At 34.6% G+C, this 13,107-nt stretch overlaps 1 protein-coding gene across 5 annotated transcripts in view; it reads left to right on the forward strand.

Moving 5' to 3' along the window:
* MAP4K3 (mitogen-activated protein kinase kinase kinase kinase 3) overlaps positions 1-13,107 on the forward strand; it is a 188,055-nt gene that overhangs the window by 133,949 nt on the left and 40,999 nt on the right. For all 5 annotated transcript variants that reach the window (XM_055243023.2, XM_055243024.2, XM_055243025.2 and 2 more), the window contains 4 exons: positions 3,040-3,098; positions 9,571-9,609; positions 10,015-10,068; positions 12,551-12,593. In XM_055243023.2, the coding sequence (XP_055098998.1) occupies positions 3,040-3,098; positions 9,571-9,609; positions 10,015-10,068; positions 12,551-12,593 (195 nt within the window). The remainder of the gene's footprint in view (positions 1-3,039; positions 3,099-9,570; positions 9,610-10,014; positions 10,069-12,550; positions 12,594-13,107) is intronic.

Below are 13,107 nucleotides of genomic sequence, written 5' to 3' on the forward strand. Positions count from 1 at the left end.
GATCTTGAACTTTTAATCTGTACTAGGTTATTGCATGTTTTCAGCTCCTGTTACTTGACTCTACTGTGTAAACACTGTCATTCATTAACAAGTCGATGCCTGATTAGTGCTACTAACTTTTTTTTTGCTGGCATACTTAAGTGTTTCTTGTTTAGCTTATAAAGAATGGCCATAAGATACCATCATCTTGGGATAGTTTGAGTGCCTTTCCAAGCATTATTTTGGTAGCATTTTTCTGATATGGAATAACTTCCAAATCCTTTTTGAAAAACATTTAGATCAGTCTTTCTTAGACTGCCCCATAGACATATAATGAACTACTAACTTTGCCCTGGTTTCACTTTTGTTCCTTTCCTTTTTATTTCTTCTCATTTTCCCTGTCCGATTTTCTGTCTGAATTCTTGTCAGACAATAGGTGCTTGGTAAACAATGGTTGTATTAAATGAGATTAGAAACTTTTTAGAAGGATTTAAAGTAATATTTTACTTATGGTATTCCTAGCACATTGTTTTAGTTCCATGGTTGCTATAACATAATTTAAGGAGAAGAAATTGTTAAAGAATGAGCCCCGTTGAATTTCACCTTTCCTGGTAAGACTTGGGACATGACCCATTTAATCATCAGACTTGGATCTATCCACAACTTCTCTCTTAGCCTGAATGTTATTCTCAATATGAGCCTATGCTCAATTTTCGATTAATATATTACTTTAGTTATTTTAGATACTTTTCTTACCTTTCTAAATATACTGCTGATCTCAGTTTATTTTCTTTATTTTTTAAAAATTTTTTTATTTTTATTTTTTTGAGACGGAGTCTCTCTCTGTCGCCAGGCTGGAGTGCAGTGGCACGATCTTGGCTCACTGCAGCCTCCACCTCCCGGGTTCAAGCGATTCTCCTGCCTCAGCCTCTCAAGTACCTGGGACTACAGGCTCAAGCCACCACGCCCAGCTAATCTTTTGTATTTTTAGTAGAGACAGGGTTTCACCATGTGTTGGCCAGGATGGTCTCGATCTCCTGACTTCGTGATACGCCTGCCTCAGCCTCCCAAAGTGCTGGGATTACAGGCGTGAGCCACCATGCCTGGCCTGTTTCCTTTATTTTTAATCATTATTACCAGCCTTTTATTTGTCTTATATCAGATGAGCTGAATATTCTTATGACACATCTGTGTTTATATAACAGAAGAGCCATGTCCACTCCACACGAATGTGTGCTTTTGGAAGCTGTCATTTGATTAAAGGCTTAAGAGATTATATTGGCTAAAGATGTAGCTGGTCTGATGGAGGGCCCAGTTATCTGTAGCTGAAGGAAACAAATTTTGTGTTTATTTAATTTAGTACTTCTCTTTACTGAATACTGCAGTTTAAGGATTCAGTAGTAAAGTCATGACCACTTAAACTGTGCAGTTTTGTGATAACAATGATTTTATCTTATTAAGATATATCATTACAAATTAAAGAGTACAGATGTCCTTTTTCATTAGAATTTCGTGTGATACCAGTGTGACAGTCAACTAATCTTTTTTATGATGTGTTATCTTTTCTGACACTGATAAGAACACATTATTATGCATGGAAGAACATAAATATTGAAGAAGACAAAATTTGAGTCTTGTCTAAACCGGGATTTTGATTTTAATTTTCATCAGATTTTTTTTGACAGGTCTTGGAATATTTAAATTTTAAAGTGCTTTTCTCTTAAATGTAATGTATTGCTTAAAATCCTTATATTCTGAGGCTTAGTTTTTTGTGTGATTTAGAATTAGCTTTGTGTATCTTAACGAGGCTGAAGTTTTATTTATGGGAAAATAAACAGTTGGCATTTGAACAAGCACTTATTTATGGTGCAGTCAGTTTGTGCCAGGAACAATGCTAGACCATAGGCTGTAAGGAAAGAAGATAGATTTGATTATTTCCCATTGTTTAAGGAGCTCACTTTTACAAACATGTAAATGGATTAAAATGCAGTGTAAGTGCTAGGGGAGCTCTGTGTGTTAAATGCTGTGGAGACTTAAAGAAGGCTGCAGATAATCCCTGGCAGTCTTGGAAGGCGGCTGCTGCAAGGTGACTTTTGTGTTAAGCCCTGAACATGAATCTGAGAATATCTTGTAAAAGTAAAAAGCCCTTTAAATACGCTATATTCTAATGTAAATAGAGAATATCTTGTAAAAGTAAAAAGCCCTTTAAATACGCTATATTCTAATGTAAATAAGATTCATTTTTAAAATGTCAAATATTCCCCGTTAATGGTTAAAACAGTGCATAGATTACAGTGGCTCTTTAAGAAGAGGACAAAAGGCAGCTTTACTTCATTCTTTTCATGGTTGTTGGAAAGCACATCTCTTTTTCTCAAGAAGGCATTTGAGTTGAGCATGTATACTGTTCATCCTTTTAAACGTTAATTCTTAACACTCTATAACCCACAGCATTAAGTCGGAAGGTGTTTAAATAGTTAAGGAACTGCCTTAATACTCATTTGAAGTTTTGCTTTTATACTCTTAAAAAATTATTAAAAGTCCTTCAGTACAATTTATAATATTGCACAAGTTCATATATGTAATTTACTTTTAAAATAGCACCCAATTTTATATCTTTAAAAAATTATTACCTGCGTGAAACAGCAGTAGAAATATGTGAAAGTGTATATATACGTAATTATTTTAGATACTATATACAAAGCAAACCAAGATTTTTGTTGCTTATTCACTTCTGAACATTTTTGCTTCATTATAACTGGAGAATAAACACCTTATTTGAGCTTTTTTCTTTCTAAAAACTGATTTTTACAAAAGTTAAAGTAACAGTAACTAAAAATGAAACTTTGCATATGTTGTTCAGAAAAATTCCAAGAAAAACACTCAAATAATAAAATACTTAAATCAGGACTATGAACTCGTGAAATCCTTCTTTTTAAGAATGTATAGCAATACAGATTTATTTGGGGGTCTGGGACTTGTCTTTTAAAAATAATATATATTAATGTATCATGGTGTGTGATATACTACTATTGTGCTAAGTATTTTATTTTGTACTATTAGGATCTGCAACTGGAATATGGACAAGGACACCAAGGTAGTTACTTTTTAGGTGCAAACAAGTAAGTAAAGTTCTTTTAAAACAATTTAAATTCAAGAATGATTAAGTTGCCTTTAATATTATATTTTAATATTTAAGGTAGAAAATTGTATTAAGCTGGTAGATATATTTATATTTTACAATATGCATTTAACCTTTTTCCATTGCTTCCTTGCTCATTATTTAGTTAATAGTTGTCATAATGGGAGGCATCAACATAATTTTTTTATATCAGGCTACATTGCTGATCTTGTATGTTAGAGAAAACCACATGTATTGCCACTGAAGGCAGATATATGTTTTAGCACTTTATTTATTTCTAAAATTGATCTGTTTATTTCTTATAAAACTTGCTTTGGTACATCTCTTAAGATGGGTTGGTCACTGAAAACAGCTGGAATTATTCATACAACTTAGAAATCTTAACTTTTTGGCTATAAGGCTTTTTTAAAGTAAGATAGTAGTTAAAATGTGTGTCTGAATTCTTAAAAGTTACCAATCTAGGCAGTAAATAAATTCAACAGTTATTTAATGCCTCTTCTACACCAGGCACTATCTAATTGATAGAGGCACAGAGGTTTAAAAGGCAGCTTACAAACATTAACAACTTAAATTGTTCATTTACCAGGTATGATGGGAGACAGAACTTTGCTATTCCCCTTAGAGTCTCATTTTCTAAGTTTGTGGATAAATTATCATGATAAAAACTAATTTATAAGGGAATATAATTTAAATTACCAAACTTCCAGCAGTGCATATATTATTTTAATAGTCAGAACAACTTAAAATTTCTTTTTTTTTTTTTTTTTTTTTTTTTTTTTGGGGCAGAGTCTCACTCTGTTGCCCAGGCTGCAGTGCGGTGGCATGATCTTGGCTCACTGTAGCCTCCGCCTCCGGGTTCAAGTGATTCTCATGCCCCAGCCTCCCAGTAGCTGGGACTACAAGGGCCTGCCACCACACCAAGCTAATTTTTTGTATTTTTGTAGAGACTGCGTTTCACCATGTTGGCCAGGCTGGTCTCGAACTCTTGGCCTCAAGTGATCCACCTGACTCAGCCTCCCAGAAGGTGCTAAGATTACAGGTGTGAGCCACCATGCCTCGCAAAATTTCAAAATATTATTTCAGTTGCATTAGAGAGTTGAGACATACATTCTCATATTTTAAGTTAAGCAGTTGAGAAATAGTAACTAAAGACAAATAGCTTAGTTTTAAGGGTAATAATGCAAAATCATGTTTCTCTCTTTTTTTAATAAGCTAAATACCAAATGTTTAATTTTTTACTTAAATATACTATCCTTTCGTAACACAGAGAAAAGGCTTTAATAACAACCTAGAGAAATATATTAGTTTTTATTTAAGTTGAACTTCAGTTAAATACGGTCAGAGTTTTAAAAATATTATTAGCTTTGATACTGTTATTAAGTCATTATTATTAGCATTTATGTTTTTTAAAATGGAAAATAAGTGTAAAATTTTCTTGGTAGAAAAAATGAAATTTTACCTAAATAGTTAACTATTTGTGATTTATAAATTGTCTTAGTTGGTGAAAAACAAAGGAAAGTTTGTCTCATAGTGGATTAGCAAATTAAAAAACTTTTTGAAGTGTTTTTGTGTTATTTTCTCTAAATATGAAGTCCCTAATTTTAAGGACCTTGTTAGCAAATTTTAGTGTATTTTAAGAGACTGAAAAATTTGGGAAAATATTTTTTACCTTTTTTGATTCATTTTAAATACATTTTAAAAATTTGTACATTCAAAGTACAAAAAAAAAATGTAGCCCCTCACGAAATGCTTTTCCAGATTCCTTAGTTTCCATTGTCTGATTTCTGATTGTTAGACATTTTCATAGTGTATCGTTATTTTGGCTAGGTAAAATGTTAATAATTTGCCCAACCTTCATTTTTTGATGAATTGGATCCCTGCTTAAGGAACTGTATTCTATATAACGAACCCTTGGCAAGGTAGGTTGGCCAAAAGTTTGCCCTTTGGCTGTGTTTCATGTGTAGGTATAGACATACATGTGACATGAGCATGGATGTAGCACTCCTCTTGCTGTATTGATATGTCTGCTTTATTCTTGTGATTAGGCAGTGTTTTAAAAACGGGATTTCCTGCTTTCTCCATAGGTGATCAGGCAGACAGATTTCCATTGATGGGTTTCTACCTATTCCAGACCATGCAGGAACTATCTAATTAGAATTGTTAACACAGGACTTTTCTTTTTCTAACAGGAAGCATATGTATTTTGACCTATACTTGCTTGTCTCCTTTTCTTTGGAATTCTAATCTCACTAAGGTCAGCTTTTCTGATAATTTATTTAAAACCAACAAAATATTATTTTTAAAAGAAAACACTAGGCCGGGAGTGGTGACTCACGCCTGTAATCCCAGCACTTTGGGAGGCTGAGGCAAGTGGATCACCTGAGGTCAGGAGATCGAGACCAGCCTGGCCAACATGGTGAAACCCCGTCTCTACTAAAAATACAAAAATTAGCTGGACATGGTGGCACACGCCTGAGGTCCCAGCTACTTGGGAGGCTGAGGCAGGGGAATCGCTTGAACCCAGGAGGCAGTGGTTGCAGTGAGCCGAGATCATGCCATTGCACTCCAGCCTGGGTGACAAGAATGAAACTCCGCCTCAAAAAAAAAAAAAGAAAAGAAAACTTTAAATTATTTATGTTTTGTTTTAATTTAGGGCAAAAAAGGTTGAAGGTAAATTCTAATAAGTAATAGTTAAAGGAGTACATTGAATTACACAATTCCTGGCACAGCTGAGTATAGTAGTAGTAAATGCCAGATGGCTTTTCCTATAAACTACATGACTTTGAGAAATTTACCTCTATTATTGCTAGTAAAATGGATAATATAATAGTACCTGCCTCATAGGGTGCTAAGGATGAAATGGAATAATTGCTATAAAGCATTTAGCACATTTAGGACTTAGTAAATACTTATTAGTTGCCTTTATTTATGGTAGTTATTCAGTAAATAATTGTTGATTGTATGAACAAGTAGATAATATGAGTGAATAAAACTGCTGTTTAATTTTAGAGAAATAGGGTTTTTGTTTGTTTGCTTGTTTGTTTGAAATGTAATCAGAGCAGTACTTACAGACTGGGGGCAGTTAGACAATTTTGAAAGATGTTAATAACCTGCAGCACTGATTCCTTAGCTAATGCAAATATGCTGAGCATTTTGGTGGTCATTTTAGACCTCTGCCATATCTGTTTGTACATTGTTTCATTTTTAACCTTTTCGTCAACATTTCTTACTCATTTTAGATTGACTTAGAATTCAGCATCTGAAAGCATTGTTTTTGTTTTGTTTTGTTATTTACTTTCTAAAACTTCCATAAGAGAAGAATTCAAGTGGACTAATGAATAGTGACATTGTTTATTGTGTAACACTCAATCTTGGTGAATAAATCAGTATCACATTTTCTCCAGTGCTCTCAAGATGCAGTATTTACTGTAAACAGACTTTTTAGCAAATTTAGCCATATTTCATTTTCTCTTTTATAAAGCCTAAAAAGTAAATCATGCATCCTACTTTTCATTAAGACTGTATTAATTCTGTAATTTCATTAATAAAATATCTTAACACATAATGGAGATTTATAGGTAAATGAATTAAAATATACATATGAATCCCTGAGCCATGGGCTATCTGCTTTTTCATATTCACTTATTCAATCATTCTCTTATTGTTAGAGAACTCCCAGGAAGATTCTTTTTAAAAAAGTGGAATGCTGGCCGGGTGTGGTGGCTCACGGCTTATACCTGTAATCCCAACACTGGGAAGCCGAGGCAGGTGGATCACTTGAGGCCAGGAGTTCAAGACCAGCCTGGGCAATATAGTGAGACTCCGTCTTTACTGAAAATACAAAAATTAGCTGGGCATGGTGGTGCACACCTGTAACCCTAGCTACTCGGGAGGCTGAGGCACGAGAATTGCTTGAACCTGGGAGGTGGAGGTTGCAGTGAGGCAAGATCACACCACTGCACTCCAGCCTGGACAAAAAAAGCAAGACTCCATCTCAAAAAAAAAAAAAAGTGGAATGCGAATGGAGTATAAATACAATTAAATATGGTACATTTTAAATTATCTTCCTATATTCAAATCCTAATATTTTCTATTGTAAAAAAAATCTCAAAAAAGATTGTCACGTGCTTAACAAAAAGTATTTTTTCACATCTAAAATTACATAAAAGCCCACTGTACAGTTCAGAGACATTATGTTTAATTTGGTAAAATAGTTTAAAGCAGCACTTCTCAAATATTTGGTCTCATGATTTTTTACAGTGTTTAAAATTATTGAGGATTCCAAAGAGCTTTTGTTTATAGGGGTTATAACTATCAGTATTTATAGTATTTGAAATTAAACTTAGAACTTTTCAAAATGTTAATATATTTTTTAAATAATATTATTTGTTATAATAACATACTTCTGTGTGTGTGTTTAAAAAAAAAATCTCCATTCTTAAGGACCAGCTCAAATGCCACCTCTTTACAGTGGTTTCTTATAACACCTCTGATTTCTCTCCTGAGACTCAGAGGCAGCGAATAATTGCCATAAAAGGTTTTATTATATATGTCAGTGCACTGCAGAACACTTTTTGTTGAGGTCCACTAATAACATTTTTTTATGAAAAAATAGCTATTTTTTAGAAACAAAATCATATTAGTAAAAAAAAAGTAGCATTGTTTTACTTTTTTTTTTTCTTCAAGTCTTCTTAACATTGCCTTAATAGAAGACAGCTAAATTCTCATGTCTGCTACTGCATTTAATCTGTTGTGGTAACACACATCTTGTAGTCTCTGGAAAACTCCAGTGTGTACTCATGAGAAAATAAGAGCAACAAAGGTATTGCATATTGTGAAAATAGTTTGGACCTTGCAGACCCCTACAGGAGACTAAGAGACCCCGGGATTTTTATACCACAATTTGAGAACTGCTAGTTTAAGGAAATGTTACTTAGCCAATAGTAATAAAGAAAATACTAATCAAGTCCCAACTCTGTCCTAAATTACCCTTCTAAGCACTTTACCTACATTAATTCAGTAGATCTTCTGACAGCCACTTTGAAATAAGTACTGAGGTGATTTCCACTTTACATAGCTGGAAACCAAAGCATAGAGAAATCAGAGTAACTTATCCAGTGCCATATCCTGTGATGGTGAAGGCAGGATTCAGATTCGGGCCGTCTTGGCTTTAAAGCCTGTCTGCATTTTGCTCTACTGCCTCTAGACAGAAGCTCCCGCTTTCTTAGAGTTGGCCTTTGGAGAGCTTTGTGAATAAGATAATATTTGACTGTGGTACCTCACTTTTTGTATCTCCAAAATAGGACTTGCAATTAGTTTATGGTTTTCCTATAGGATTTACCACTCTGGAGTCATAAGTTTTTCATTTTTTTAAATTTAAATTGTTGTTAATCTAGGCTAATTAAAATATTGATGCCTAAAACCTATTCTATTAATTGCTTACAGTAGGTAACCATACCTTTCAGTTTCTCTAGTTTTATGTTTTGTAATTTTAAGGGCAGTTTTTCCTGATATGTATTAGGAGAGAAAATAATTAAAAGGTGCTACCTTATAACTTTTAGGGAGAGTAACATTTTTGCTGACTCTCTTTTATCCCAGTAGTATATTAGTAACTATATTTATCTCCCCTATTAGCTTTGAGAAGTCTGTTGAGTCTTTATGCTTGAAGAGTGTAATTTAGGAGGTATGCTGCATGAATTTGCAGTAAAAAGAAGTAAGGGAACTTCAGGAATGCCATAAGTTCTCTCTTACGTTCCTGAAAATTAAAGTTTTGTATACTGCTCCTAATGGTAAAATCCTCGACCTGGTCTGATACAGGCTTAGTCTCCCAAAAGTGTAAATGTGTTTGCCCGTGCACCACTGGAGAACAAATCCTTCAGGTAAGTGAGTGTCTTCTGTGAAAGCAAAGTGCTACTACATTCATGTATTCACATCACATGCATGCATGCTTCCGCAGAGAGATCCAACATGGTGAGTTTCATTTTGTAGGATTGCCTGAGAGCATGATGTTATTTTAAAGTGTGTCACCTTCCGTATTTTAAGAAAAAGAAAGTATATATAATTTCAGGTGTCAGGTATAAAATTCCAGGTAAAATTTGAATCCTGGAAACTTCTGACTATGACCCTGCAATTATTGTTTTGTCAGTACTGTTGTGACATTCCATGGTGAGTTGTCTTCTGTTTGAATTGGTATTTTTCAATAAGTATTAGGATTTATTTTGTTCATTTAAAATACATATATAAAGACATTAGCAACAGGAAAATAGAGGTATCTCATTAAATATAACTTGATGTTTTATGGTTGCAGAGGTGATCACTAGCAAATTTTCGTTAAATGGTAAAAAGTAATCATTCAAAAAATATATGGGTAAGGTTAAAATGATAAAAACACATTCGATATTCCTTTGATAATTTATTCACATTATTTTTTGTTTTTTGTTTTTTCTTTTAAGGAGTCTTCTCAAGTCTGTTGAAGAAGAATTGCATCAGCGGTAATTTTAATTTTTAGTCTTAAAGTACTTTATGTCACAGACAAGTAAAGTCGATTTGCCCCCTTCTCTGTTACAGTCTATTTGTTTGAGTTGTCTTTTTTTTCTTTAATACAGATAGGGCCTCGCTCTGCTGCCCAGGCTGCATTGCAGTGGTGTGATCATAGCTCACTGCAGCCTTGAACTCTTGGGCTCAAGCGATCTTTCCACCTCAGCCTCCCTAGTAACTGACATCACGATCCACCGCTCCCAGTTCCTTGTTTTAATTCTGAATCTATCCTATCCTATAAAGATGCAGAAATAAAATTTTATCTTACAGTAGCTTTACCTGCATTTTCTAAAATTTCTTCTTATACACAGTTTTGGTAAAATCCATTTAATAACAGTGACATTATCCTTTTTATTTAGAGGACACGTGGCACATTTAGAAGATGATGAAGGAGATGATGATGAATCTAAACAGTAAGTTCTGTCTCTGTTTTTGGTAAAAAGAAAAGGTGTCATTTGACCTGATTTCATCAATCTGGCAGCTTAATATTGATGGAAATTTTAATATCAGTAACACAATATTACGGGTTGTACCTCAGTTTCCTTCCTTTTTTCTATTCTAGTTACATTAGCTTGAGCTGACATAACAAAATACCATAGACTTAGACAACAGAAATTTATTTCTCACAGTTCTGGAGGTGGGAAGTTCAAGATCAAGGTACCAACCAACTTGGTAAGGGCTGCCCTCTTGGCTTGCAGACAGCCGTCTTCTGGCCATGTCTTCACATGGCCTTACCTCAGTGTATGCACATGATGGGATCAGGGCTAAGAGTGATCTCTCTCTCTCTTCTTGTAAGATCACCAATCCCATAGGATTAGGATCCCACTGTTACAACCTCATTTAAGCTTAATTACTTCCTAAAAACCCATCTCTAAATATAATCACATTGTGGGTTAGGACTTCAACATGTGAATTTTATAGCGACACATTTCAGTCCATTTTTTCCAAAGAACTTCGGAAAAAAACTAACAAGGACAATAATTTTTTATTGTAGATTTATCAGTAATTGATAGCTGCTGTAATTTTACAACTACAAAGAAGCTTATTATAAATTTGATTAAATTTTAATCTGTTATATTTCAAGTGAACAAATACTTTGGATGTAAATATATAGTTTTAAAGGAGGAATATTTTTACTATTATGTATGCATTGATGTTGACTTTTTTTTTTTTTTTTAAATAAAGATGCAGTTTCATGGTAAAATGATAAGAGCACTTGACTAGCAGTTGAGGGCATAGGTTTTCCTTTTCACCTCACTACTCTGTGATCTTGGGTAAAGTTACATAACCTTTCTAGGCCTTGAAATCCTCATCTGAGACATTTGTGCTTCATCATATTACAATTTTTTTCTTTCTTTCTTTTGAGAAAGGGTCTTGCCTTCTCTGTGGCCCACCTGAAGCGCAGTGGTGTGATCTTGGCTCACCGCAGCCTCAACCTCCTGGCTCAACCAGTCCTCCCACCTCAGCCTCCTGAGTAGCTGGGACTGCACCTCCATGCTTCCTAATTTTTTATTTTTTTGTAGAGATGGGTTTCCACCATGTTGTTCAGGCTGGGCTTGAACTCCTGAGCTCAAGCAGTCTGCTCGCCTCAGCCTCCTAGAGTGCTGGGATTACAGGCATGAGCCACTATGACCAGCCTTTTTCTATTTCTAAAACTGAATCTGAGTTATAATGAATCCTAACTTCAGTCACATTCTGCCTGTAATTTCATAAAGCATATATATAGTTTTTGATGAGCTTCATCAAAGATGTTTCATATCTAACAGTAGCAAAAATGAAGTTTACAATGTGATATATTTTATACCGTATCATTTATTTCATAAGCCAGATGTGGCTTGTATTCTTAATTATTTACCTTTCAGTTGATATAAACTGTAATTATAATTATCTTTTCCAGTTTTAATTACAATATAGTACTTGGAACCAAGAAAGTGTATTACCCAATTACTTCTTTTTAAATTGAATTTAATTATTTTAACTTAAATAATTATAATACAAATTTGTGTGGTACGTAGTAACGTTTTGATACATACAATGTAGTGATCTGATCAGGATAATTAGCATATCCATCATCTCAAACATTTATCATTTCTTTGTGTTGGGAACATTCAATATCCTCCTTTTAGCTGTTTGAAACTAAATAACACATTATTGGTTTTTTGTTTTGTTTTGTTTTTTGAGACAGTCTTGCCCTGTCACCCAGGCTGGAGTGCAGTGGCATGATCTCGGCTCTCTGCATGCAAGCTCTGCCTCCCGGGTTCATGCCATTCTCCTGCTGGGACTACAGGCACCCACCACCACACCTGGCTAATTTTTTTGTATTTTTAGTAGAGACAGTGTTTCACCACGTTAGCCAGGATGGTAGGATGGTCTCGATTTCCTGACCTCGTGATTTGCCCACCTTGACCTCCCAAAGTGCTGGGATTACAGGCATGAGCCACCACGCCTGGCCCATTATTGTTAACTATAGTCATCCTACAGTGGTGTGAGAGAGTAGTACTTCTTATTCCACTTATATAACTGTAATTTTGTATTCTGTAACAAATCTCTCCCTTTCCTCCCCTTTTCCCTGCCCTTCCCAGTTCCTAGTATCCTGTGTTCTGCTTTTTACTTCTATGAGATCAACTTTTTTTTTTTAGCTTCCACATGAGTAAGAACATGCGGTGTTTAACTTTCTATTTCGGCTTATTTCACTTAACATAATGTCCTCCAGTTCCCAGTTACTTCTGAATAATACCTCTAGCAACATTTCACAAAATACTTGAGAAAAAACTTACAATCTTAGAAAATGATATTTGTCTTTGCAGCTTATGTGTCTTTGAAAAAATTATTATATTTTAGGATTGATGCATTTGTAAAATGAATAGTTCTGATTCTAAACTTTTCTGTTTTTAGTTCAACTCTGAAAGCAAAAGTTCCACCTCCTTTGCCACCAAAGGTAGACAGATTTATTTTTCAATTTGATATATGTGTGTTATTGTTCTGCCAATTTAATACTTTTTTGAGTTTTTCTAGCTTTTCATTTGTGATCCACAAAGAAAAATCATGAAGTTGATATAAGTAAATGATTTTTTATTATATTTGTCTCTTTTTATAATGCCCAACTTATATTTAGTGTTCATTCTTTTTTTTTTTTTTTTTTTTGTTTGTTTGTTTGAGACAGTCTCACTCTGTCACCCAGGCTGGAGTACAGTGGCATGATCTCGGTTCACTGCAGCCTCCTCCTCTCGGGTTCAAGCAATTCTCCTGCCTCAGCCTCCCCAATAGCTGGGATTACAGGCACACACCGCCAGGTCCAGCTAAAGTTTTGTAATTTTTAGTAGAGACTGGGTTTTGCCATGTTGGCCAGGCTCGGCTCAAACTCCTGACCTCAGGTGATCTGCCTGCCTTGGCCTCCCAAAGTTTTGGGATTACAGGCATGAGTCACTGTGCCTGGCCTTATTTAATGTTCA

The sequence above is a fragment of the Symphalangus syndactylus genome, chromosome 14 (assembly GCF_028878055.3).
Source record: "Symphalangus syndactylus isolate Jambi chromosome 14, NHGRI_mSymSyn1-v2.1_pri, whole genome shotgun sequence".
Lineage (NCBI taxonomy): Eukaryota > Metazoa > Chordata > Mammalia > Primates > Hylobatidae > Symphalangus > Symphalangus syndactylus.